The following is a 26,807-nucleotide window of genomic DNA, read 5'->3' as shown; positions in this document are numbered from 1 at the left end:
TGCACACGTTTTAAGAAAAAACAAACAGGTGGAATTCTCAGTAACAAGTGCCATAATGATGCTTTTCCAGCAACTAAGTGACTTGCAAGTGGTGAGGGCTGGGCCACACCAGGGCAGGCACTGGCTAGGGGTAGACGCACTGGGAGGTGGCTGCCTTGCCAAGTAGGAAGCAACCCTCAAGGGGGGGCAGTATCGCTCCACCCACCCAGAGCTGCACCTGGGGTAGAAGAACTGACAGTGGTGATGAGCATGGGCCCCTGCCAGAAGCCAGGGAGACTGGGGCAGTGGAGAGAGTCATGTTGTCTCCTCCTGTTGGCTCCCATCGGGATGTGCACCCCGGAGCCCAAGGGATGGGATGTCCTTCTGCAATTGGGCTGCTGGCTCCACAGCTGAGCCATTGGCATTTAGAAGGGTCAGGAAACTGGGGCCTGCTCCTGCCCCCGACTTCTCTGAGGCAGTGGTCACCAGGCAGAGGGCCAGCCACAGGCCACCAAGAGGAATGAACTCCTGCTCCCACCCCTATGCAGCCTAGAGAGGTGGGATGATTCTCAAGTCCCAAAGCCATGTTAATCCCATTCCCAGTCCCTGAGGGAGGAGCTGAGGATCTGGCCTTGTCTTCTGCTCCCACCTGGAATTACAACTTGGGGAGCCCTCACTGCAGTGAGGGGAGGCTGAATGAAAGACCCCTTTCTGCCGAGGGAGAGCTCAGAGCTCCAGGCAAACCAGCTTCCCCATCAGGGTGCTTCCTCTTCCCTCCAAGTGCCCAGCAAGCACTGGAATAACCATTCCCAGCAGGGGCCACAACAGCACCTGGACCCTAGGAGGCGGCAGTTTCCAAGTGCAAGGACAAGTATAGAACCCTATGGCATGGAGAAAGGAGCAAGGGAAGTGGCAAACGAAGCTGTGACAAAAGACGTCAAGGAAGACCAATGCCATTTAACATATATTTATTGAAATCTACTTGATGCAAGGCACTGTGCTAGATTTGGTAGGGGATCAGACACGAAACGCCACCCCTGTCTTCTAAGAGCTCACAATTAAACGGGTGGGGGAGGGCTGAGGAGGAGGGGGTGAAGCCAAGTCCACAAACAGCTCTAGTGCAAGGCTGATTATAGTGAGTGCCAGAAAACAGACAAGGTAATGAGATGGGGGGAATGAGAAAAGAGTGCCAACCCAACAGAAAAATACAGAGATACGCAAATGACACTGAGGGCCAAGTTTAAAGAGACAGTTTCTGCTTTGCAAAGTAAACACCCAAAGTGATGCAATGAGAACCACAGAATGCAAGCACATTAGTAAGAGAAGTTAGCAATCCCCCCCTCTGATGGACATGCTGGAAATCGTGAAACACTTCAAAAATTAGAGAACAGGGTGAGCTGTGACTTCACTCATTTTATGGCCTGCACGTGGTGGGTTCAGTAAAGGAACAATACCTAGACATAAAATCACAGGTTAAATTCACTGAGACTAGAAGGCATCAACTTTCACCCATCTTAGAGAACAGAGAACACACATTTAAACAGGTGTTCACGCAGTCAGGTGCGACTTGGCCGGAAAGCAGTCAAGTGGCAAAATGCAATAGAAAACAGTAGAGACCCACTCAAGCTGACTCAAGTCAAGGAGTCTGTAGTGGGGACACACGTGGACCAATGAGGGCTGCTGCCAGAAATCCAAGAACATACCATGGCCAGGCCTTCCTCCCAGCAGGTGCCACACTCCTCACTCCTCTGAGTACTGTGCTGCCCCCCACACCTTCTGATGCCTAGAAGGTTCTGTTTCCTTGTTTGCATTGCCGATCTGGAAGGCCTGGTGGTGTCCATGGTCCGTCGTGTTCTGCCAGCTCTATGCTCTGAAGATTGCCTGCTGCCCTTGGGTCAGGTGTTCAGTTCTGGCTGAATTAATGTGGCCTAGAAGGGGGGTGGCAAATCACATGGTATGCAACAGGGCCACAACCCAGGGCTGCAGGTAGGGCAGGCGCTGTGCCAGTTCTAGCACAAAATCAAGCACATGGAATGCAACACCACTGGAGAAAGATGCCTGCTGCAATCGGGTGGGGACCATTCTGGAAATGCAAGAGTGGGGTGACACACTCATTGTAATAAGCAGCAGAAATGGTAAACAATTAGTTCCTTTTGAAAATTTTCACAAGTATTCAAAACTCTAATAAAAGTAATGGAGGATTTCTTTTTTCAAATGGTAGGAAAAGAACATATTTCTTTTTTTTTTTTCTTTATCCATGTCAGGCGGGTAATGTGCCAACATAGTAACAAGGTTTGAAGGAGGCACATCTCACACATGTGCATGAAAACCCAATTGTCACGTGTATGAACTAGAAAAGGATCAGGAAAAGAACACATTCCCTCGCAATAGGAATACATGAGAGTAGAAAGAAAACTGGAACGAGGTAGATGCATGAATGCACAGACAAGGATATGTGACAGGAAGCTGGGTGATATTTTGCATCTGACATAGTAGTACACCTAGAGAGCCCAAGGAAATCCACCCCAAGTTACCAGAGGCGAGAAATGAACTCGGCGAAATTAAATGACACACGTTAAAGCCACAGACTGCGTTGAAAGAGAACACGGGTTTTACCGCAAACACTACGAATAGCTGTTCCGTCAACCTTGACAGCAAAGACCAGATCTTTAGTGTTAACTCTAAAAGAGCATTTGTTTGAGAGAAAATTATTGAACCGAAGATGGGAAAGAGTCAAGGAGGACAGGAAGGGATGCCAAGATGCCACGTCCCAGTTGGGAGCAGTGACAACTTTATGCTACGTTCTGAGTTAATGCTGCATTCAATGGGATGCCTTCATAAAAGGGATCTACTTCAATGGGATCCCTCATGAAATGCAACAAACGATGAACGAACGGGCAAGACATGGCAGAGTACTTCTAGGTAAAGGTGCCAGACTTGCCCTGGTCGAGGTCAACCTTCTTTATCAAATGACAGCTGTACAAAACACATCCTAACAACTCGAAAAGAGAAAACGGATCCGAGAAGAAAGTAGTGATTTCAGACACAGATTCACAACTACTCCAAGAACTGAGGCCCACAGGGCAAAAGGAATCACTATGTAACAAGTGTTTTTGGCTCCTCTCCAGCCTAGGGGTCAGGGTGGAGATGTCGTATAATGCCACTGTGGTGGCCTGGGTCCATTTGAGAGGACCTTCTGGCCAAGGTCACAGAGGTCATTGTAGGACCTTGCTTCCCAGGATGGGAGCCTGAGAAGCCCTTCCAAGTTGTGTCTGCTAGGAAGCTCTGCCTCAGCCTTGGTGGGCCCACAAGGGCACACTTTCTTGCCAGGCCCTCCTAGTGTCCCTGTCCCCAGCCACAGCTGCTGGGAAGTCACACCACAGCCCTGGTGGGGCTGGCTTCTATCTGTGGCTTCTGTGGACCACTGGAAGGGCAGGTTCCTCGGCAGACCTTGCTGCTGTTCCTCTTGGGGGAGCCCGCTAGAAATGGCAGCTCGGACCCAGGAGGACCAGCTTCTACTTGTATGCCACACAGACTGTCAGAAGGGTTCCACTGCCCTCCAAACCTTTGCTTTAGTGCTCCTCCTGGTCATGACTGTTGCAAGTCATAGCCCAGGGCAGTGCTGCCAGCTTCCAGCCACATAACACGCAAGCCATCGGAGGGGCAGGGTTCCTCTCCAAGCCTCTGCTCTGTTGCCCTCGCTTAGGTGTGGCTGCAGGAAGTGATGCCAGAACACATGGGTGAATTTTCCCCTAGCTGCCCAAAGCAGAAGCCTATGAACCAATCTCTTTCTAGTTCTAGAGTCACTGGCTGAAAGGAGGATGTGGTCCAGGCGAGTCTTCTTGTGTCCAAGGAGATGTCTCGTGGGTGAATCTGCTGTTCAGTCACTGAATCCACTCCGAGCACTGCCAAAGCTCCCAGGAGCTCAAAGGATGGCTGGGCTGCTTGCTCCCAGATCAAGTTTGGACCACCCCATTGATCTAGGTGAGGCCAAGCCCTGCTGCTGCTGGCGGGGTCTATATTGATGAACAGTCACAGAGTTCTGGCTAACCTATGATGGGAGCATCTCCAGTGTGCTGCAGTGGCCAGGTTGGATAGTCAAGTGGTGCCCACAGATAGACACGGAGTCTGCATCTCGGATGAGGAAAGAGCCTGCTTCTCTGGCCCATTTCCATCCAGCCTGCCCACCTGGTGTACTCACCTTCCGATGGGCAGGGGTTGCAGCTTTTTGTTTGTAATTAAAATTCTGGAGAAAATGTCATCATATCTAGCTACAGAAGCAATGAAAGTTATGACAGAGTGGACAAAAAATGAATGCTTGGATATGTAAAAATTAAAAGCTTTCACAACAAAAATGTAATAAAACTGCCACAAAGAGCAAAGCAATAAAACTGGAAAAGAGAACATCACCATCAATATAGAAAGAACTGCCACGTAAAGTCAATATATCGGAAGGTAACTTGATAACTAGTCAAAGGAGATGAACAAACAATTTGCATGCAACAGAAACAGCATTTAAGTCATTGCATAAGAGAAAGAAGATGAGACTGGTGGTCAGGAGGCCTGGGGTCTATCCCCAGTTCTGGTACTGACAAGCCACAGAATAATGGCAATAACTATGACAATGACAATGACAGCAGATGGCCTTCACTGAGTGTGTACCTCCGTGCCAGGCTGGTGGTCCTGGCACTCTGCAGGCACGATGGCAGTCCTCGTGATAACCTTCGGAGGTAGGTGCTGTGATCACCCCCGTTTTACAGAGCTAGAAACGGAAGGTTGGAGAAGTACCATCTAGGCCTGATACCAGGAGAGGCTCTTGTTTCCAAAAGGAGGCGTCACCCTACACTGGAGTCCTTGAGATGTATCTCTTCTTAGGGGCATGCTCTCAACTATTTTGTTTTGAACAAAATAGTGCTGCTTGAGGACAAGACCCATTAGTTCAAAACAACCCCAATCGATGCTAGTTTTGGACATGTATAGGGGACACCAAATTGAAATGGTTTAAGAAAAAAAGATACAGACATTTAACCCAGATTCAGTAACTGTTACTAGGCGTTTGGCCTCACAACGACATTTTGGGTGCTTTAAAAGAAAAGACGTTTAAAGGTTGTTTGAAAAAGTACCACCTTAAGTGGTTATATTGTAGAGTCACAGGACAGATTAAAAAATGACAAGAGAAATAGTCCTTATGTTCTGCAAATATGGTCTTGTGGCTTGGGAGAAAATTTCTAATGAGAGCCTCATGAAGGGATTGTCACTGAGCTACCGTGCAGAGTTCAGATGGAAGTGACTGGGTGTATCTTGAAACTGTCTGATGACTCAAACAGGGCTCCCATGTCGGTGAAGACCGTGAGGAGTCAGAGTAAAATGATTTCGTGAAAGGGAGGATGGCAAAAATGGGGCATTTTCTAAATTAATATATTATTTTATATAATATGTGATTTACAGTATGTATGTATAACTAAATTAATAAATTAAATATTTTAAGACATTTGAGTGTTCTATTTACATCCCTAAAAATTTATAAATTCAAGTAGGCCAAAAATCATGAGGGCAACGTTCTCTTCAGGAAGGTTGGGATCGTATTATAAGGACGCCACCGTGGAATAGCTCTGTGTATTTTTCTGGGGCGGGGGGAGCTTGGACTTGATGACCTCTAAGCCCCTCCCTACCCCACATCCAGATTTGTCCTCTCTCATTCTTGGATTCAAGGCATGTGTACCTCGATGGTACTTCCTACCAGTTAAACTAGGCAAACTAAGTTAAATGGTACAAGCTACTCTCGATGGGCATAACGTAACACTTATAAATTGCTGGTGGCAGTATAAATCGGTCTCAACCTTTTGGAAGACAAAATATATAAGCGCTACAAAACTGTTCATCTCCTTTGACTCTGCCATCCCCTCTGGGGATTCCGTCCCTGTCCCGCGGGACCGCAGGGCATTTCTACTCGTGGTGGGTCGGCTGATGCTTCTGTAGCGCCGAGCGCCTCTTGAAGACACGGCCACACTGGCTGCATTCACAGCGCCGCGCCCCGCTGTGGATCCGCCGGTGGCGACTGAGGCCGGAGCTCCGGCGGAAGGCCTTGCCGCACTTGTCGCACTCATAGGGTTTCAGTCCGCTGTGGATGCGCCGGTGCTTGATGAGGTCGGAGGGACCGCGGAAGGCCTTGCCGCACTCGCCACACGCGTAGGGCCGCTCGCCACTGTGGATGCGTGCGTGCTCCAGGAGGCTGGAGCTCTGGCGGAAGGCCTTGCCGCACTGGCCGCAGGCGTAGGGCTTCTCACCCGTGTGGATCCGCCGGTGCTTGGTGAGCTCCGAGCTCCTTCGGAAGAGCTTGCCACAGTGGGGACACCCGTATGGCTTGGCCCCACTGTGGATGCGCTGGTGCTCAGCCAGCCCGTTGACCCCTCGGAAGGACTTGCCGCAGTCGTCGCAGTCGAAGGGCAGGTGGCCAGTGTGCATGCGCTGGTGCTTGAGAAGCTCCTGGCGATCCAGGAAATCCCTGCTACATGCCTTGCAGGCGAAAGGCTTTTCCGAAGTGTGAAGTTTCTGATGTCGGAAGAGGTGGGTGTTGACTTTGAAGGACCGCCCGCACTCCTCGCAATCAAAGGGCTTCTCTCTGCTGTGGACCCTCAGATGTTGACTGAGGCCTGCATTCTTCTTAAACCGTTTTCCACACTCCTCGCACTCGAAGGGCTTTCCCTCCCTCTCCGTCTGCTCCCTCTTCTCCGCGGCATTCTCCAGGGCCCTACTGGGGCCGGGCCGGGGTTCCGCAGCTACATGGCTTTTCCTGTGCTCATTAAACTCCGCCACCCCCCTGAAGACCTTCCCGCAATCGCCACATTCCCAGCCCTTCTCCTCACTGTGGACTCTCTGGTGCTGGACAAGCAGGACTTTAAGCCGAAAGGTGTCCCCACACTCTTTACAAGCAAAATGATGTTCTATGGGCAGATTCTGTGGGCTCCCTCTCTTCCTGTCAGAGTCCCCATGCTGTCTGAATTCAGGACTGGGGCCACTGGCCCTTGGGGAGCTTGTGGACGCCATCTCCTGTGGCTGGGCGTCTTCCCCCATCGTCTGGTGTCGGGTCGCAGAGGTGTTTTCTGAAACGATAAACACAAGGCGGTGTAGTCTGCAGAGGAGGACGGAGGGAAGGGCCTCTCCTTTGTCAAGAATCTTTTTCTTTCTGAGACAGCCACTGAGCATGGGGCCTGGGCCCGGAAGCCACCAGAAGCAAGGACTGCAGAAGCCAGGGGCAGAGGGGCCTCATTCCATTCTGGACACTCTCTACCACAGTGGTGCTGAGGAGGTCACCCCTTCTGTGACTGGAGAGCAGCCACACACGTCCCCAGAGGCTCAGCTGGGCCCCCTAACCCTAACCCAAGCACCCCAAGAGCCCAGTTAATCCTCTCAAACCTAACCTATACCCCAAGAGCTCAGCTGGGCCCCCAACCCTAACCTCAACCCCAGGAGTTCAGCTGGGATCCCCAAACATAACCTGAATCTCCAAAGGGCCCTGCTGATCCTCAACCTAACCTCACCGTCAAGAGCTCAGCTGGGGCCCCAAACCCTAACTAGAACTCCAAAAGCTCAGCTGGGACCCCCAACCCTAACTTCAACTCCAAGAGCTCAGCTGGGATCCCCAAATATAACCTGAATCTCCAAAGGGCCCTGCTGATCCTCTCAACCCTAACCTCACTGTCAAGAGCTCAGGTGGGCCCCCCAACCCTAACTTTAACCCCAAGAACTCAGCAGGGTTCCCAAACTTAACCTCAACCCCAAGAGCTCAGCTGGGATCCTAACTTTAACCCGAATGCCCAGAGAGCCAAGCTGATCCTCTCAACCCTAACCTCAACCCCAGGAGCTCAAATGGGCCCCTCTACTCCTAACCTCAACCTCAAAAGTTCAGCTGGATCCCCTAACCCTAACCTCAACTCCAAGAGCTCAGCTGGGCCCCTCAACCCTAACCCGAACCCCAAGAACTCAGTTGGAACTCCTCAACTCTAATTCAAAACCTCCAAGAGGACAGCTGATCTTCTCAACCCTAACTTCAACCCCAGGAGCTCATCTGGGCTCCCCAACCCTAACCCAAACCCCTGAGAGCTCATCTGTTTCAACCCTAACCTCAAGCCCAAGAGCTCAGCAGGGTCCCCAAACCCTAACCTCAAGCCCAAGAGCTCAGCTGGGACCCCCAACCCTAACCTGAAGCCTAACAGCTCGGCTGGGCCCTCCAACCCTAACCCAAACCCCAGCTCAGTTGGGCCTCCCCCAGTTTCCTCACATTTCTTTTTCACTCACCAGAGTACTTAGCTGGATCAGTGTTGGGCGATGGGTCTGATACCAACATCACTTGTCCTTGTGCCAGGTGAGGGACCAAGGCAGGATTCAAAACAGGAACGCCTGCTCATGGGAAAGGAGATTGGTTACGGCGACAGCCAAAGATGACATGAGAATAGTGGAGGAACATAGGCAAGGCCTTTGAAGGGGAACCCCCTTCCATCTTCAAAGACCAGGCTGGCCTTAACCTTAGGCAAGTCATTCATTCAGTTCAAAGGTGTTTCCCAAGGTCAGGCTCCTTCCAGGAGCTTGAGGAAGGCAGGCTCTGGGCCCACCTGGGGGAGGCTCTGTGGAGGATCAAGTGGCCACCCTGAGGAGGTGATCCTCACCCTGCCTTCTGCCTGTCCACCCCCTCAGTGCTCACACATTTAACTTCATGCTCTTCCCAGACATGTGGACTTCCACAACTCCCAAATCTGACTCCCAACAGTCTCTCCTCCTAAAACCTCCTCCCCACTGCACACATGCAGACCCCTAATGGGTGAACAAGATCTTGATCACGTCAACCATTCTCTCACAAATAAACTCAAACCAAATGGTCATGCAATTTGCATAATTTGTGCATTAAAATGAAAAGAGTATTCTACATTACAGTGGCAGTGTTCTAATTTCTTTCCCAATAAAAGACTGAGAGGGGTTCTTTCCATGCCAAGAGGAGTTGGGGGAACGCATACTACTCTGACATATCAGATGTGGCAGACCCATTGTGTTTCCCCACAATCCAGGGAGAAGGTGAGCTTCTGTGGGGGTAGCCATGTGCCCCCTGCCCCACTCCAAGCAGGTGGTGAATTTGAGGAAGGGCTGGGACATCCTTACCCACATAGGTCACGTTCCTATAATATGCCAGCACCCTCTGTTCAGGGTCCAGCTTAAACCACTCCCCTGTGGTGAGGTACCATGCCACATCGTCAAATGTCACCAAATCCTGAAAGAATTCCCAGGGCTAATCAGTCTTTCCATCTATTTTAGAATGAGGCAGGGGCAGTGCCAGTAATGCCAGGGACAAGAGGCGAGGGTCTGGAGTGGGTGTCTCTTGTTAACATGGAGGCCTAACCACAGCTCCAAGAAGTCCTGAAAAGAGAACCTGATCAAGCACTAGGATCCCTGGGCCATGGCCCTGGCGTCTCATCTTTCCAAGGGACCTCCGTTCAATCACTTTCCTGGATGGAAACTCAGCTTCCCCACCTGGATGATTGGGACTTCAAGCCCAGTGGATATCCAATCCTTGGCAGCCTCTAGAAGAGAAGCAGTGGGAGGGCAGGAAGGCAGCAGCTGGGGTTCATACTCTGCCGTGTGTCATGCTGGGGCAAGAGACAGAGGCTGAGGCCAGATTCAGGGAGTGGTGAGAGAATCCCAAGCAAGGCAGAGGGAAGCACAGCTCACCTCAGCCTCCGGCATCTCAAGAGGGACTGCCAAGACCTGGTTTCCTGGTGCTCCATCCTGGGGAGAGTAAGACCTTGGGGATTAGGTGGAACTAAAGAAAGTGAAAAAGGCCATGAGTGATGACAGCCCTGTCCCTGGATCCCCTGTGAAGAGACTGGTGATTTCCTCTTCCTTGGTTTCTGATCTTGTTGAGTCTTCTCTCACATGTTGGCTGAATGACAAGCCAGGGCATGGAGATGTGTGAGAAAACACACCTTGAACCGGGCCTGGCAAAGAATGAACAGAGGCAGGCCAGAGGGAGCCAAGACAAGACCAGCAGATGCCAGCCCAGGCACAGCCAGGTGAAGACAGACCTAGACAGAGATCCAAGGGCAGGAAGACTGGCAAGCCTAGAAGTCCATGCTGACGCTGCACAGGAAGGAGGCACACCAAGATCATCAGAAGAAATAACCAGGAAATGAGAGACCCTTTCCAACTTTGTAGAGGCAACAAAAAAACTGGATCAGGATGCCGGAGGGAAGACAGCAGGAATGGGGGCTTCTAGACCAGCAGTGAGGCCCTTAAAAGCCATAGCCCACTGACACAAGGAGCCTGGTGACAGCGAGACAGGTACACATGACAGCAGTTCTCTAATGCATTCAACCAAATGAGAAGTGGAACAAAACAGCTGGAAAAATAAGCCTCAAAGAAAAGATCTTCAAACACTAAATTGTTAAACAAAAGAGCTGAATGATTTCTACAGATTTTCTTCTCCTTCCAAATTGCAAATTATGTGAAAGATCCTACCACCGATATCCATGCATCACAGGCCTCTCACATCAGTGAGTTCGAAGAAACAGCTACACAGTTCCTGTTGTGATGACAGTTCAATTTAATTCATAATTCAGTAAAAAGGAAGGCTTTTTACACTGGCTCAAGACCCACAAAATCTAGCTACTCCAGAAAGACTCTTATATAAAATTAAAGATGTTAATTAAAAAGAATGGACAGAAACTTCCACGTTTGGCTGCGATGGAGTAACAAGGAACAGATTTCACATCCTGCCATAAATAAGTAGAAAAAAATGGAGAAAATATATGTGAAACAAGTTTTCAGACACTGGACAGCAGGAAGTACAGAATCACGATCCCCAAGAGAAAAGAAACAGATAAGGGGAGCCCTATCATTGCCTCAGCTGTCTGCCTGGAGGCAATTTCCAGATTGAGACTGTGTGTTGGGGTGGGCGAAAACCAAACAGAGCTTAGTGGCTTTGCCAAGTTGAGGAGACACAGACCAGCATTCAGAGCAGCTGAGGCAGCTGGAAGTTGCAGAGCAGAGTTCCAGAAAGGAGTTAGTTATGCAGTAAAAAGAGCTTCAAAAAATATGTATAAGCTTCCCTTTGAGTCTTTCCTGACTACTAGGCCATGCATGCATAGAGCGAAACTCCAAAAGCCCAGGAAAAGGGTGATCAGGAAGCTGTAAGCTGAACAATTCTCAGGACACACAAAGGTAGAGAGACATTCAAGGTCTGACCAACCAGTATAGAGTCCTCTGTGATTACCTGGGACACACAGTAGAGAATCCAGAGGCCTTAGTAGTAGGGCTGATGTATTCCTAGAGCCAAAGCTACACAAGACCTGTCTCAAAGAAAGCTTAAAAATAGGCCTCAAAGGGATCAAACTGATCCACAAATAACTACCACCCCAAATCCAGACACTCAACAATATAATCTTTATAATACCCAACATCCAATCAGAAGTCACTGAAATGCCAAAAAGCACAGAAATGTGGCCAGGGCAGGGAGAATAATCAGTTTATAGAAACACACAGAAATGACCAGTGACGACTCACAGACAAGGATAACAGCCAGTTTAATGATGTACAAGCATTAAAAGAAAAACAGGAATACAGTGAGAGAAATAGAAGATATAAAAAGAACCAAATAGAACTTCTGGAGGTGAGAACTATAATATTTAAAGTGAAAAGTTTACTGGATGTGATTAACAGCAGATTAGATATCACACAAAAAAATTAGAGAACTTGATCTTTTCAAAAAACCAGCTCCTGGATTCATTGATTTTTTGAAGGGTTTTTTGTGTCTCTATCTCCTTCAGTTCTGCCCTGATCTTAGTTATTTCTTGCCTTCTGCTAGCTTTTGAATGAGTTTGCTCTTGCTTCTCTAGTTCTTTTAACTGTGATGTTAGGGTGTCAATTTTAGATCTTTCCTGCTTTCTCTTGTGGGCATTTAGTACTATAAATTTCCCTCTACACACTGCTTTAAATGTGTCCCAGAGATTCTGGTATGTTGTGTCTTTGTTCTCCTTGGTTTCAAAGAACATCTTTATTTCTGCCTTCATTTCGTTATGTACCCAGTAGTCATTCAGGAGCAGGTTGTTCAGTTTCCATGTAGTTGAGTGGTTTTGAGTGAGTTTCTTAATCCTGAGTTCTAGTTTGACTGCACTGTGGTCTGAGAGACAGTTTGTTATAATTTCTGTTCTTGTACATTTGCTGAGGAGTGCTTTACTTCTAACTATGTGGTCAATTTTGGAATAAGTGTGATGTGGTGCTGAGAAGAATGTATATTCTGTTGATTTGGGGTGGAGAGTTCTGTAGATGTCTATTAGGTCTGCTTGGTGCAGAGCTGAGTTCAATTCCTAGATATCCTTTTTAACTTTCTGTCTTGTCGATCTGTCTAATGTTGACAGTGGGGTGTTAAAGTCTCCCATTATTATTGTGTGGGAGTCTAAGTCTCTTTGTAGGTCTCTAAGGACTCGCTTTATGGATCTGGGTGTTCCTGTATTAGATGCATATATATTTAGGATAGCTAGCTCTTCTTGTTGAATTGATCCCCTTACCATTATGTAATGGCCTTGTCTCTTTTGATCTTTGTTGGTTTAAAGTCTGTTTTATCAGAGACTAGGATCACAACCCCTGTGTTTTTTGTTTTCCATTTGCTTGGTAGATCTTCCTCCATCCCTTTATTTTGAGCCTATGTGTCTCTGCATGTAAGATGGGTCTCCTGAATACAGCACACTGATGGGTCTTGACTCTTTATCCAATTTGCCAGTCTGTGTCTTTTAATTGGAGCATTTAGCCCATTTACATTTAAGGTTAATATTGTTATGTGTGAATTTGAGCCTGTCATTATGATGTTAGCTGGTTATTTTGCTCATTAGTTGATGCAGTTTCTTCCTAGCCTCGATGGTCTTTACATTTTGGCATGTTTTTGCAGCGGCTGGTACCAGTTGTTCCTTTCCATGTTTAGTGCTTCCTTCAGGAGCTCTTGTAGGGCAGGCCTGGTGGTGACAAAATCTCTCAGCATTTGCTTGTCTGTAAAGGATTTTATTTCTCCTTCACTTATGAAGCTTAATTTGGCTGGATATGAAATTCTGGGTTGAAACTTCTTTTCTTTAAGAATGTTGAATATTGGCCCCCCACTCTCTTCTGGCTTGTAGAGTTTCTGCTGAGAGATCTGCTGTTAGTCTGATGGGCTTCCCTTTGTGGGTAACCCAACCTTTCTCTCTGGCTGCCCTTAACATTTTTTCCTTCATTTCAACTTTGGTGAATCTGGCAATTATGTGTCTTGGAGTTGCTCTTCTCGAGGAGTATCTTTGTGGCGTTCTCTGTATTTCCTGAATTTGAATGTTGGCCTGCCTTGCTAAGTTGGGGAAGTTCTCCTGGTTAATATCTTGCAGAGTGTTTTCCAACTTGGTTCCATTTTCCCCGTCACTTTCAGGTACACCAATCAGATGTAAATTTGGTCTTTTCACATAGTCCCATATTTCCTGGAGGCTTTGTTTGTTTCTTTTTACTCCTTTTTCTCTAAACTTCTCTTCTCACTTCATTTCATTCATTTGATCTTCAATCACTGATACCCTTTCTTCCAGTTGATTGAATTGGCTACTGAAGCTTGTGCATTCGTCACATAGTTCTTGTGCCATGGTTTTCAGCTCTATCAGGTAATTGAAGGACTTCTCTACACTGGTTATTCTAGTTAGCCATTCATCTAATCTTTTTTCAAGGTTTTTAGCTTCTTTGTGATGGGTTCGAACTTCCTCCTTTAGCTCGGAGAAGTTTGATCGTCTGAAGCCTTCTCTCTACTTGTCAAAGTCATTCTCTGCCCAGCTTTGTTCCATGCTGGCAAGGAACTGCAATCCTTTGGAGGGGGAGAGGTGCTCTGATTTTTAGAATTTTCAGCTTTTCGGCTCTGTTTTTTCCCCATCTTTGTGGTTTTATCTACCTTTGGTCTTTGATGACGGTGACATACAGATGGGGTTTTGGTGTGGATGTCCTTTCTGCTTGTTAGTTTTCCTTCTAACAGTCAGGACCCTCCACTGCAGGTCTGTTGGAGTTTGTTGGAGGTCCACTCCAGACCCTGTTTGCCTGGGTATCAGCAGTGGAGGCTGCAGAACAGCGAATATTGCTGAACAGCAAATGTTGCTGCCTGATCGTTCCTTTGGAAGCTTCATCTCAGAAGGGTATCTGGCTGTGTGGGGTGTCAGTCTGCCCCTACTGGGGGGTGCCTCCCAGTTAGGCTACTTGGGTGTCAGGGACCCACTTGAGGAGGCAGTCTGTCCATTCTCAGATCTCAAACTCCATGCTGGGAGAACCACTACTCTCTTCAAAGCTGTCAGACAGGGACATTTAAGTCTGCAGAGGTTTCTGCTGCCTTTTGTTTGATTATGCCCTGCCTCCAGAGGTAGAGTCTACAGAGGCAGGCAGGCCTCCTTGAGCTGTGGTGGGCTCCACCAGTTTCGAGATTCCAGGCCGCTTTGTTTACCTACTCAAGCCTCAGCAATGGCAAGACTAATAAAGAAGAAAAGAGAGAAGAATCAAATAGATTCAATAACAAATGATAAATGGGATATCACCACCGACCCCACAGAAATACAAACTACCGTCAGAGAATACTATAAACACCTCTATGCAAATAAACTAGAAAATCTAAAAGAAATGGATAAATTCCTAGACACATACACCCTCCTGACTAAACCAGGAAGAAGCTGAATCCCTGAATAGACCAATAACAGGCTCTGAAATTGAGGCAAAAATTAATAGTCTACCAACCAAAAAAAGTCCAGGACCAGACGGATTCACAGCCAAATTCTACCAGAGGTACAAGGAGGAGCTGGTACCATTCCTTCTGAAACTATTTCAATCAATAGAAAAAGAGGGAATCGGCCGGGCACGGTGGCTGACGCCTGTAATCTCAGCACTTTGAGAGGCCAAGGCGGGCGGATCATGAGGTCAGGAGATCGAGACCATCCTGGCTAACATGGTGAAACCCTGTCTCTACTAAAAATGCAAAAAATTAGCCAGGTGTGGCGGCAGGCGACTGTAGTCCCAGCTACTTGGGAGGCTGAGGCAGGAGAATGGCGTGAACCTGGGAGGCGGAGCTTGCAGTGAGCCAAGATCGCGCTGCTGCACTCCAGCCTGGGTGACTGAGCGAGACTCCATGTCAAAAAAAAAAAAAAAAAAAAAAAAAAAAAAAAGAAAAAGAAAAAGAGGGAATCCTCCCTAACTCATTTTATGAGGCCAGCATCATACTGATACCAAAGCCTGGCAGAGACACAACAAAAAAAGAGAATTTTAGACCAATATCCCTGATGAACATCGATGCAAAAATCCTCAATAAAATACTGGGAACCCAAATCCAGCAGCACATCAAAAAGCTTATCCACCATGATCAAGTGGGCTTCATCCCTGGGATGCAAGGTTGGTTCAACATATGCAAATCAATAAATGTAATCCAGCATATAAACAGAATCAAAGACAAAAACCACATGATTATCTCAATAGATGCAGAAAAGGCCTTTGACAAAATTCAACAGCCCTTCATGCTAAAAACTCTCAATATATTAGGTATCGATGGGACATATCTCAAAATAACAAGAGCTATTTATGACAAACCCACAGTCAATATCATACTGAATGGGCAAAAACTGGAAGCATTCCCTTTGAAAACTGGCACAAGACAGGGATGCCCTCTCTCACCACTCCTATTCAACATAGTGTTGGAAGTTCTGGCCAGGGCAATTAGGCAGGAGAAAGAAATAAAGGGTATTCAATTAGGAAAAGAGGAAGTCAAATTGTCCCTGTTTGCAGATGACATGATTGTATATTTAGAAAACCCCATTGTCTCAGCCCAAAGTCTCCTTAAGCTCATAAGCAACTTCAGCAAAGTCTCAGGATACAAAATCAATGTGCAAAAATCACAAGCATTCTTATACACCAATAACAGACAAACAGAGAGCCAAATTATGAGTGAACTCCCATTCACAATTGCTTCAAAGAGAATAAAACACCTAGGAATCCAACTTACAAGGGATGTGAAGGACCTCTTCAAGGAGAACTACAAACCACTGCTCAACGAAATAAAAGAGGACACAAACAGATGGAAGAACATTCCATGTTCATGGATAGGAAGAATCAATATTGTGAAAATGGCCATACTGCCCAAGGTAATTTATAGATTCAATGCCATACCCATCAAGCTACCAATGACTTTCTTCACAGAATTGGAAAAAACTAGTTTAAAGTTCATATGGAACCAAAAAAGAACCTGCATTGCCAAGACAATCCTAAGCCAAAAGAACAAAGCTGGAGGCATCACGCTACCTGACTTCAAACTATACTACAAGGCTACAGTAACCAAAACAGCATAGTACTGGTATCAAAACAGAGATATAGACCAATGGAACAGAATAGAACCCTCAGAAATAATACCACACATCTGATCTTTGGCAAACCTGACAAAAACAAGAAATGGGGAAAGGATTCCCTATTTAATAAATGGTGCTGGGAAAACTGGCTAGCCATATGTAGAAAGCTGAAACTGGATCCCTTCCTTACATCTTATACAAAAATTAATTCAAGATGGATTATAGACTTAAATGTTAGACCTAAAAACATAAAAACCCTAGAAAAAAACCTAGGCAATACCATTCAGGACATAGGCATGGGCAAGGACTTCATGTCTAAAACACCAAAAGCAATGGCAACGAAAGACAAAAGTGACAAATGGGATCTAATTAAACTAAAGAGCTTCTGCACAGCAAAAGAAACTACCATCAGAGTGAACAGGCAACCTACAGAATGGGAGAAAATTTTTGCAATCTACTCATCTGACAAAGGGCTAATATCTAGAATCTACAAAGAACTCAAACAAACTTACAAGAAAAAAACAAACAACCCCATCAAAAAGTGGGTGAAGGATATGAACAGACACTTCTCAAAAGAAGACATTTATACAGCCAACAGACACAAGATAAAATGCTCATCATCACTGGCCATCAGAGAAATGGAAATCAAAATCACAATGAGATACCATCTCATACCAGTTAGAATGGCGATCATTAAAAAGTCAGGAAACAACAGGTACTGGAGAGGATGTGGAGAAATAGGAACACTTTTACACTGTTGGTGGGACTGTAAGCTAGTTCAACCATTGTGGAAGACAATGTGGCGATTCCTCAAGGATCTAGAACTAGAAATACCATTTGACCCAGCCATCCCATTACTGGGGATATACCCAAAGGATTATAAATCATGCTGCTATAAAGACACATGCACATGTATGTTTATTGTGGCACTATTCACAATAGCAAAGACTTGGAACCAACCCAAATGTCCATCAATGACAGACTGGATTAAGAAAATGTGGCACATATACACCATGGAATACTATGCAGCTGTAAAAAAGGATGAGTTCATGTCCTTTGTAGGGACATGGATGAAGCTGGAAAACATCATTCTCAACAAACTATCGCAAGGACAAAAAACCAAACACCGCATGTCCTCACTCATAGGTGGGAATTGAACAATGAGAACATTTGGACACGGGAAGGGGAACATCACACACTGGGACCTGTCGTGATGTGGGGGGAGGGATAGCATTAGGAGATATACCTAATGTAAATGACGAGTTAATGGGTGCAGCACACCAACATGGCACATGTATACATATGTAACAAACCTGCGCGTTGTGCACATGTACCCTAGAACTTAAAGTATAAAAAAAAAAATAGACAACTTGATGACATAGCAATACAAATGATCTCAAAAGAAGCTCAGAGAGAAAAAAGAGTTTTTAAAAACAAACAGCATCTCAATGACCTGGGGTAAGAGAAAATGGTCTAACACCTACATAACTGGAACCTGAGAAGGTGAGGAAAAGTAGGGGAGGGATAAAAAACACAGTTGAAGAAATAATGGCAGGACAGTTTTCCAAATTTGATGAAAACTATAAGCTCACACATGCAAGAAAGTCAGTGAACCCCTAGCAAGACTTTAAAAGACCCATAATAATCAGACTGCTGAAAAACCAGTGATAAAGAGAAAGTCTTCAAATAGCCAGAGGAAAGAAATGATGTTGCTGCGTGGAGAGGAACAAAGAGTAATTACTAACTTCTTATCAGAGAATGTACAAGTCAGAAAACCAGTGCATGACATTTTTAAAGTGCTAAAAGAAAAACAAAACTGTCAACTTAGAATTCTATATTCAAGGAAAATTTCCTCCCAAAATGAAGGCAAAATAAAGTTTGTTTTCAGACAAAAGCTGAGAGAATTCATCACCGGCAGATCTCTACTATAGGAAATACTAAAGGAAATCTTTCAGGTTGAAAGAAAATGATAGTAGGTGGAAAGATGGATCTACACAAAGGCATGAAGAACACCAGGAACGTAAATATGTGGGGAAATATACAATGCTTTTACCAATCTCACTTTTAAATGTTTCAAAAAACATTCAATCATTCAAAGCAAAAATAATAAAAAGGTAGTGTCGGGTTTTATAACATCAGAAGTGAAACATATGATTGTGTGTTCTGGCAAGTCCTCCAAGACTCTGATACATGCTAATAAGCCAACAGCAGAGATCAAATATATACTAAAAATAATCTGAAGGAAGAAGGGTAAAGAAAAAGAGATGAAAAAAGAATGGAAGGGGCAAATAAAAACAAATAGCAAGATGGCAAACTTAAACCCAACGACGTGGATAGTTAAGGTAAGTGTAAATTGACTAAATACTCCGATCAAAAGGCAGATTGTCAGGCTGTAATAAAAACAAGACATACTGTCTACAAGAAACTTTAAATATAAAGGCACGGATAGGTTAAAAGTAAATGGATGGAAAATGGAAAACAGGATACTAGAACCAACACAAAGAGTCTAGAAAATCCCAATGTCATAAAAAAGTGGGGGAAAGAATGAATGACAAATGTGGCTAAGAGCTCTGGAGACACTACCAAAGAGCCCTAGAACTCAGCAGGAAGAAAGCTGGAGGGTTTCAATATAAAACCAACAGGTGCCAACGTAGGATGATATGCTGCAGATGACAAAAATGTGAATCCTTCATAGACGATACAGGCATAGATAGTTACTCTCCCTTGAAAACCCAAAGAGGGTAAGGGAAGGGGAGGAGATGGCTAGGTATATATTTGCATTTCAGGAGAAAAAAGGAAAGAAGTGAGAGTGACTTGTAGCTAGAATAAGCACATCTCTAATGTGTATGTGACCACATGGGGTTGGAGTTGGGGAGAGTCAAGGTCTAGAAAGATCTGCTTTCTTTTTCTGTAATGTGAGAATTTTTAGTAACCAAGCTGAATTTTGTTGGCATCAGAAAAGCATAACAATTGTAAAATATTTTGGTTTTAAAAGACTTTGAGTAAGAAAGATGCTCAGCATGTGAGAAGCCAAGGGCTGAGGCCAAGGAGTCAATGGGGAGTGGCCCTTCGCTTGGGTAAAAAATCCAGCATTTCCTGGGATCCCCACACAGTAGGGCAAGTGCAGGGGAGAAGGGCTGGCAGGAATCTGTGGGCGGTCCACGAAGGGCAATGACCAGAAAGCCTAGAGACAGGCCCATGGGGTTGTGACTTCCTGGGCTCCTCCTTGCAAGCTATCAGCACCTAAGAAGTGCGGGCAGAAGGCCTCATCTAGTCCCAGAATCCAAGGAAGCCCCATTCCCATCTTTAACTGGCTGTCTGGCACAGAGGCTTCCCCAGTGTGAGTTCATGTTCATCCCCAGGTGCTCAGCAGCCATACCCTCTCTGTCCCACTGTCACGTGGGCAGGGCCCTGCTGGTCCGCTGGATTCCTCTGGTATACATTCAATGCCTGATTTGACTTTGGCTTCCAGTACAAAATGAACTGGTCATAAATTACTTACACAATTCATTAAAAAAAATTCACTTCCAATTGACATTGACATTTGGCTGCCAAATGGAATGGAGAGGGGGATATTGTGGATATACCTTCTGAGAAAGAGGATCTGTTAGAAACCTCTTCTCGCTGACTTCAGGCCAGAGACCTAAGAACTTAGCCCTCTGACAAGGCTCTGCCCCAGCCCCCCAATCCCATATCTTGCCCTGCCACATCGCAGTGACATCCAGACACACTGGCCTTCATTCAATCCTAGATAGGCCAAGACTGTGGCCTTCAAGGCCTCTGAAACTGCTGAGAGTACCATGGGCTTCTCATGGATGGCTCCTTCTGAGAATTCGGGCCTCAACTCTATTTTTATTTTTCTGAGACAGGGTCTCACTCTGTCACCCAGGTTGGAATGTAGTGGTGCCATCACAGCTCACTGTAGCCTCGACCTCCCAAGCTCAAGTGATCCTCCTGCCTCAGCCTCCTGAGTAGCTGGGACTACAGCTGTGTGCCACCACCCCCAGCTAAATTTTTAAATTAAAAAAAAAATAATTGTAGAGATGGAGTCTCACTATGCTGCCTAGACCAGTCTCGAACTTCTGGACTCAAGCCATCATCCCACCTCAGCCTCCAAATGCTGAGACTACAGGTGTGAACCACTGCACCTGGCCCACATCAGGCTTCAACTCTAATGTCACCTCCTTAGAATGCCTTCACTCTCTAGTGTCCGTCATAGTCTACTCGGAACATTTTTGCTAACTAAAAACTATCCAATAAAATTGCTTGTTTCTAACTGACAGTCCCCAGGAGAAATGGAGCTCCAACAGCGCAGGGGTGCTTTCTCATTCTTGGTCACTCCTGAATCCCCAGTGTCTGCAGCAGCTCCTGGCCCTGAGTGGGCACATGATAAATTGCGGGGTGACTGAATCAATGTGTGTGGGGAGTGGCATGTTAAATGAAGCACACTTCCATTACCGGAGCATGCACTGCACGTGTTTGGAGCCATGCATCTCCCTTCCTGTAATTCACTTATCACATCCTGTGGTTATTACCGCCTCCATTCATAGAGAAGGAAACCAGGGCTCCAGGAGGTTAACTTGCTTAATATCCATCTCCCAAGATTTGAGACTTTTCGAACCACACCAGAGAAGAGCGAAATAATATTCAACCTATAACACCACGCCACAGCCAGAAGACAGACTGGGGGTGAGGCTTAGTGTCATCTAGGCCTAATGGCATATATGGGTGTTTGGGTGCTGCCTTTAAACCATCCTGCTAACATGCCCTCATTGCACAATGAGACATGTCATTCCTCTCTCTCTTTCTCCGTCTCTGTCTCTTACACACACACACACACACACACACACACACACACACACACACACAGAGTCCTCCCGAGCCACCCACGTTTAATCGAGTGAATCCTCCCGAAGTGTTCCATTTAATAGGGCAAATCCTACTGAAGTGTTTTTACTTAATTGGCATGATTAACTGTTGAAATCCTGGAGCCACAACTCCCAAATGAATTGTTAATAATCCTTTCCTGTGCAGCAACAGGAGTGCCCCTTCCTGTAGCAGCTCACCCAGGGGACTCAGCCTGAGAGCACTTTAGCTCTCAGTGGCTGCGTGATCACCACCCACAGTGACAGAGCCCCTCGACATGGAGATCATTTAAAAGGTACTCATAAAAATGGGAGGAAAGAAGTGGGCCCTGCTTCCACAAAAGGAAATGAAACTTTGCATAATTAATCAATCAAGTATATCAGGTAAAAGAGCTTCATGAGAAGCAAAGGAAGGTCATTAAAAAAAAGATAACACATTAATCCCTACTGCAGATCAAAATAAAATTATCATCAATCCTAGTGATAATCGGATCATTTAGGATCTATGTTGCACAACTGTTCTATTTTAAAATGGTGGAACTAATCAGGAAAAGAAGCTGGATGCTGTGAAAAAAGTGACAAATGCAGGTGTCCACTGCCTTCTGACAGTGGATCTTGGGGAATCAAGGTCGAAGGAATTCCAGACAGAACATGAAAATCATTGTAACGCACACCCGATGGACACACAGGGTAATGCTGACCTTGAAGTAAGGCACTTTCACTCACAGCACAAAAGCATGTCCTCAATCTCGTAGGGTGCACTCCTACATACAACTGGGAAATATGAACGCTCAAAGAAATACTGTGGGAAAATACATTTCCAACCCTTAATATAAGTGGTATTATTCTCCTTCTTTCAATGGGATCTGAAGATAGTCTAAAGACTATAAACTCCCAGAAAGCAAAGGCCCTGTCAAGGTCAGCTGTGAATTGCACACTGGACCTAGGCAAGCACCATTACACTGCAGCTGTTTAACAAACATCTGCTAGAATAAATGGAAAATAATGATGTCAATGTCAACCTACTGCCTGATAATTTGAAAAATTATGCTTTCTAAAACACGAGAGCTCACGTGAGCGAACAAATCTTCCTGCTCACGTGCTTTAGATCGCAATGTAAATTTTAACCAACTTATTTAAATCAAATTTACCGCATGGAAGCAGAAAACACTAAGAGACTCAAAATAATCATTCCACTTCGATGTGGAAGAACAGAAATGAAGAGTTGAACTCAACAGAGACAAAAAACAACCCACGTCACAAAATGTAGTAATAATGAGATGTTTCCTGGTTGTCTTTGGATTAAAGACACTCCTGCCTCACTGCTGAATGTTTGGCTACTGGCTAACAGTAGCTTCTGAGCCTAAAGACCAGCATTCAACTGATTTTATCACACAAATAGCCAAGCAACATTCTCTAACAGGGGCGCTGTCCTTCCATGGGCAGGGGAAAGGCAGCGAGGCCACCCAAATAAGCCTCATCTGGAAGGTTCCAGAAGCTTCCAAGGGGTGCCAGAAACACCTGAACTCTCTGAAGCATCTAAATAAAGACCTGGAGCAGAATGTCCTCAGGCCCTAAAGCTTGAGTTTACCCAGAAGACAACAGGTGGCTTGTGTTCTGTTCAGTTCTAGGCCAGAGCAAATGTACCCCAAAGGGTGTCTTCAAAGGTTTCCACTCACAAGAGATCCAATTCAGATGGATGGCTTCTGCTCCCTCTCCCACCCAAAAGGGAGATTAGATTCCAAATTCTCTTTCCTGAATATCTTTTCTCCCGTGAGTTGTGTTGCTTGGATTGAGAGAACTGTCTCTGGGCAAAGACAGTTCAGCAACACTGGCATAGATGAAAATATAAGTGCTTCTGGAACCAAAACGATACTCCTCACCATGTTGTAACCACACCTATAGGGTCTTCTGATAGCATGCCCAGCGTCGAGGCCAGCAGACACCACGCATAAACACCGAGACTTACCCAAAAGAGACACACACGGATGACTCATCATGGCTCAGAACTACTCCAACAGATCAGCCTGGCAGGTAAGGTCCCACCTGTTGGATTGCAATAATTCAGGTGAACAGAGGCAGACCCATGTGCGCCTCCCAGCAACCTGGCCCCCACATTTTGGGGGATGTACTGAACTGGGCCAGATACAGGGTTCAACTGAATGTACACCACCACAATCTGGATCCACCCTAGCCAGGTCAGGATGCAACCCTTGAGCCAAGCCCAGGGCCACGCTGGGCCTGGGCTTCATGTTCTTTCCACCTGACAGGCCAGGAGGCAGAAGTGAAGGCCCCACGTGGGCCCACCCTGTCCCGTCCCAAAGCAGCAAACAGGCTGCTACTCTAAGTAGCAGAATCCTGAAGGGTCTAAAGAGAGGGTGTCTCACCAGGAAAGTCTGTCTCTCTTGGGGTATTTGTGTCTGTGTGTGCCTTTTTCCGTATGTGTGGGTGGGAAGGCATCTGTTTCCTCTCTCACTTTGCCTGGGCACCTGTCTCTTTCTGTTTAGGTTTCTATCTTATTTCTTTTCTATAAAAAGCCAGAAGGTAGACCAGAAGGGGATTTTGTAGTGTTTGTTGTACTTAATTGAGGAAAGTTTTGTGTTCCCATTTCCCCAAGAATATTCATGGCATCTTACTAAAAATCGAAATAAATTGTAAGTATAGCTGCCTTTAGGTAACACTGCCTGGATACAAAGGATTTGAAACTGGGGGTGGGGTGGGATGCTATGCAAATTGCAAGGAGCCCAGGGCCATCCAAGGAGCCCAGGCAGGTTTGGGTAAGGGCTGGATCATCGGGTGAGAAAGTTGGTTTGGAGTTCACTAACAACTCATATGGGAGTGTAGCTGGTTTGGGAGAGACCAAGGGATCTGCATTTTTTAACAAGCACCCCAGGAGATTATGATGCAGAGCTGCACCTCCTTAACACTGGGCCTGTCTAGAATCTGGAGGTTCCCAGATTCTCCAACTCTCAGAATCTCTGTCATTGACAGGATTCCTGCCCAGGAGCCTTGTGAAATGGGAGCCCACTATCTCCGAGTCTGTGCTGATGGTTAGAAGAGAATTCACACGTTCTAGTAGATTTCCAAGGGGTCCCTCACAGACAGAAGGCTGAAAATCACTACTCAATAGGGTTCTATATATAAAACTCACAGTGTCTGGCCCAGTTCAGTAGTACATCTCCCACAAATGTTACTAGGGGGATATACTGAACTGGGTCAGACACTGTGCAAGTGGTTTCTACTTGAAGGTCCAATGTTGTGGGGTGGGGGGACCGTGGGGGTGGGGAAGGGCTGAGGCAGCATTAGTACCTAGGGGAGGTGCTGTTCCCGCAATCCTATCTGAAATTCTCTTGTAAAGGAAAAATGTCGGGCTGAGGTTGAAGAGGAAATGTTTCATTGACCAAGGAGACTGGAGGGGGGCCGCGGGCCCAGCTAGGCCAAGGCTGGCTGGAGGGCTTCAGTTGGAACAGGGTGGCAGGGTGGGACCTCTGGGAAGAGGGCCAGGAATGGGGGTGGGGGTTGTTTGAAAGGGACCATGGACTTTGGGCGGCAGGCGAGTGGGGGCGGGGGGGGTTGTGGAAAAGACATGTAATTAATCACCCAAATATAGACTGGAGGAGCCAGCAAAGGAGTTTAAGGGGGCAGGGGCACTGGAGTGGGAGATGGCAGCCCCCAGTAGGGGAGAGAAAAAGACTGGTTTAGACAGAGGGCCTTGAGCTCAGCTCACGGCCCCCTTTCCCCTCCCTCCCCACAGTTCTCTCTCTAGGCTACCTACCTGCCCCCATCCTCCCCACCAAGCTGAGGCTTAACCCCCACCCAACCCACTCAAAAGGAAAGGAGGGACTCCCCAGCTGGAATTGTTCCCACCTAGCCCACCCTCCCAGCGCTCAGACTGCGGCTCAGCCCCTCCCCTAGACCAGGGAAAAGTCCTTTAATCCCCACCCCTACAACGCCCCCTCCAGATCGGGCTCCTAGGCGTTAGGGGCGGGGGTCCTCTCTTTCTGCCCCTGAGCGGTTCCCACTCCTAGCTTCCCCCAAAGAGCAGAGCAGGCCTCCGCACTTTAGCAATTCCCACCCGGGACCGCCGCCCCCCGCCTGCCTCGGGAAGGCCTTCGGGCCTCTTCGTACTCGTCATCCGGGACCCGTTCCCAGCTCTGGCCAGCCCAAGGCCGAGCAGCTCTCCAACAGCCCAGAGACGCCCCCTCCCTGCACCGTGCACTCTTCTGCGGCCCGCACACTCGCTCCAGCCCCGCACACGGTCCTGCGCCTCCTGCACATCCTCTCGCGGCCCTGCACGCTCACTCGGGCCCTCAGGTCCTCCTGCCGCCGCCACGATCACCTCCGCCCTGCGGCCCCTCCAGCGCCCCCGCACATCCTCCCGCGGCCCGCACACTCACCCAGGCCCGGCGGCGGCCGACGCGCGGCCCTCGGTGGAGCAGCGCTGGCGCGGCCCAGGCAGGCCTGGCGTGGCAGGAAGCGCCACGGAGCCGCCAGTGCCCGGCAGAGCTAACAGCCCCGCGGCGCGTTTCCGGAGCCGTGAGCGCCGCCCGGGGTTCTGAGGGAGCGAGGCCCCGCCCCGGCCCCAGTCTCGGCCCCGATTGGCCAGGAAAGGGGGCGGGGCGGGAAAAGGGCGGGGTTTGGGGCGGGGCGGACTGGGCAGGCAAATCTGATCAGCCTGCGGGGGAGCTGAGCGCGCGGGCTGAACGCTTGTGGGGAGGTGGGGAGGAGTGGAATGAGCGTGAGAATGAATGAATGAACGAGCAAACAAATCGACCAGCAGACGAAGGAGGGAACGAAGGAATGGAAGAGACCTCTCCCCTTTGGGCGTCTTCAAGATGGTGGTGGGGGGAGTGAAGGGTCGGGAACTGAGGGCGATAGACCAGGAAAGCCACTATTCTGTATGAATGGAATCAGATCGTCTGTACTATTGTGTGTCTGGATTCTTTCTTTCAAAGTGATGTTTTTAAGATTTATCTATGTTGTTGAATGTGCTGTCGCTGAGTAGTATGCTGTTGTTTGGATATATCAGAGTTGGTTTGTTTATTCACCAGGTTATGATCTGGGCTGTTTCCAGTTTGGGTGATCATAAATAAAGCTACTATGAATATTCATGTACACATCTTTGTGTGGACATATGCTTTCATTTTTCTTGGGCAAATACCTAAGAGATGAATTGCTACATCATAGGATAGTTTTATGTTTTATAAGAAACTGCCAGAATGTATTCCAAAGTGGTTGTGCAATTTACATTCCCACCAGAAATGTATGAGAGATCCTTTTCTTTCACATCCTCATCAACATTTGAGGTTGTCAGCCTTTATTTTTAGCCATCTGAGAGGGTGGGAAGTGATATCTCATTGTTATTTCAATTATCATCTCCCTGATGACTAATTATGTTGAGTATGCTTTTATGTGCTCACTGGCCATTTCTATATCTTTCTTTGTAAAGTGTCTGTTCAAGTAGTTTGCCCAATGTTATGTGCAGTGTATATATATATATATATATATATATATATATATGTGTGTGTGTGTGTGTGTGTGTGTGTGTAGAGACAAAACAAGAAGCTAGCTCATTATGTGCAATGTGTGTATATATGTGTGT

The 26,807-nt window shown here is 46.9% G+C and overlaps 3 protein-coding genes, 1 long non-coding RNA gene and 1 other non-coding gene across 9 annotated transcripts in view; 1 reads left to right on the top strand and 4 right to left on the bottom strand.

Moving 5' to 3' along the window:
• CETN2 (centrin 2) overlaps positions 1-26,807 on the top strand; it is a 628,428-nt gene that overhangs the window by 139,020 nt on the left and 462,601 nt on the right. The window lies entirely within an intron of this gene.
• LOC126945446 (uncharacterized) overlaps positions 1-26,807 on the bottom strand; it is a 430,470-nt gene that overhangs the window by 151,410 nt on the left and 252,253 nt on the right. The gene's annotated exons all lie outside the window — the stretch shown is intronic.
• The window catches only part of ZFP92 (ZFP92 zinc finger protein), a 294,607-nt gene that overhangs the window by 69,949 nt on the left and 197,851 nt on the right, over positions 1-26,807 (bottom strand). The gene's annotated exons all lie outside the window — the stretch shown is intronic.
• ZNF275 (zinc finger protein 275) lies at positions 931-25,735 on the bottom strand. The gene is made up of 4 exons (XM_050775346.1): positions 25,603-25,735; positions 23,175-23,251; positions 8,278-8,379; positions 931-7,082 (listed from the first exon to the last, which is right to left on the bottom strand). Exons 2-4 carry the CDS (start codon positions 23,203-23,205, stop codon positions 5,926-5,928), a joined length of 1,290 nt encoding a protein of 429 aa, XP_050631303.1. The 5' UTR covers positions 23,206-23,251; positions 25,603-25,735; the 3' UTR covers positions 931-5,925.
• Positions 2,238-2,341, bottom strand: LOC126947049 (small nucleolar RNA U13). The gene has a single exon (XR_007722898.1). It is a non-coding gene; the product is annotated as a small nucleolar RNA U13 (small nucleolar RNA).

This window comes from Macaca thibetana, chromosome X, assembly GCF_024542745.1.
Source record: "Macaca thibetana thibetana isolate TM-01 chromosome X, ASM2454274v1, whole genome shotgun sequence".
NCBI lineage: Eukaryota > Metazoa > Chordata > Mammalia > Primates > Cercopithecidae > Macaca > Macaca thibetana.
The sequence above is the reverse complement of the archived record's forward strand: the minus strand, read 5'-3'. Positions and strand labels throughout refer to the sequence as shown.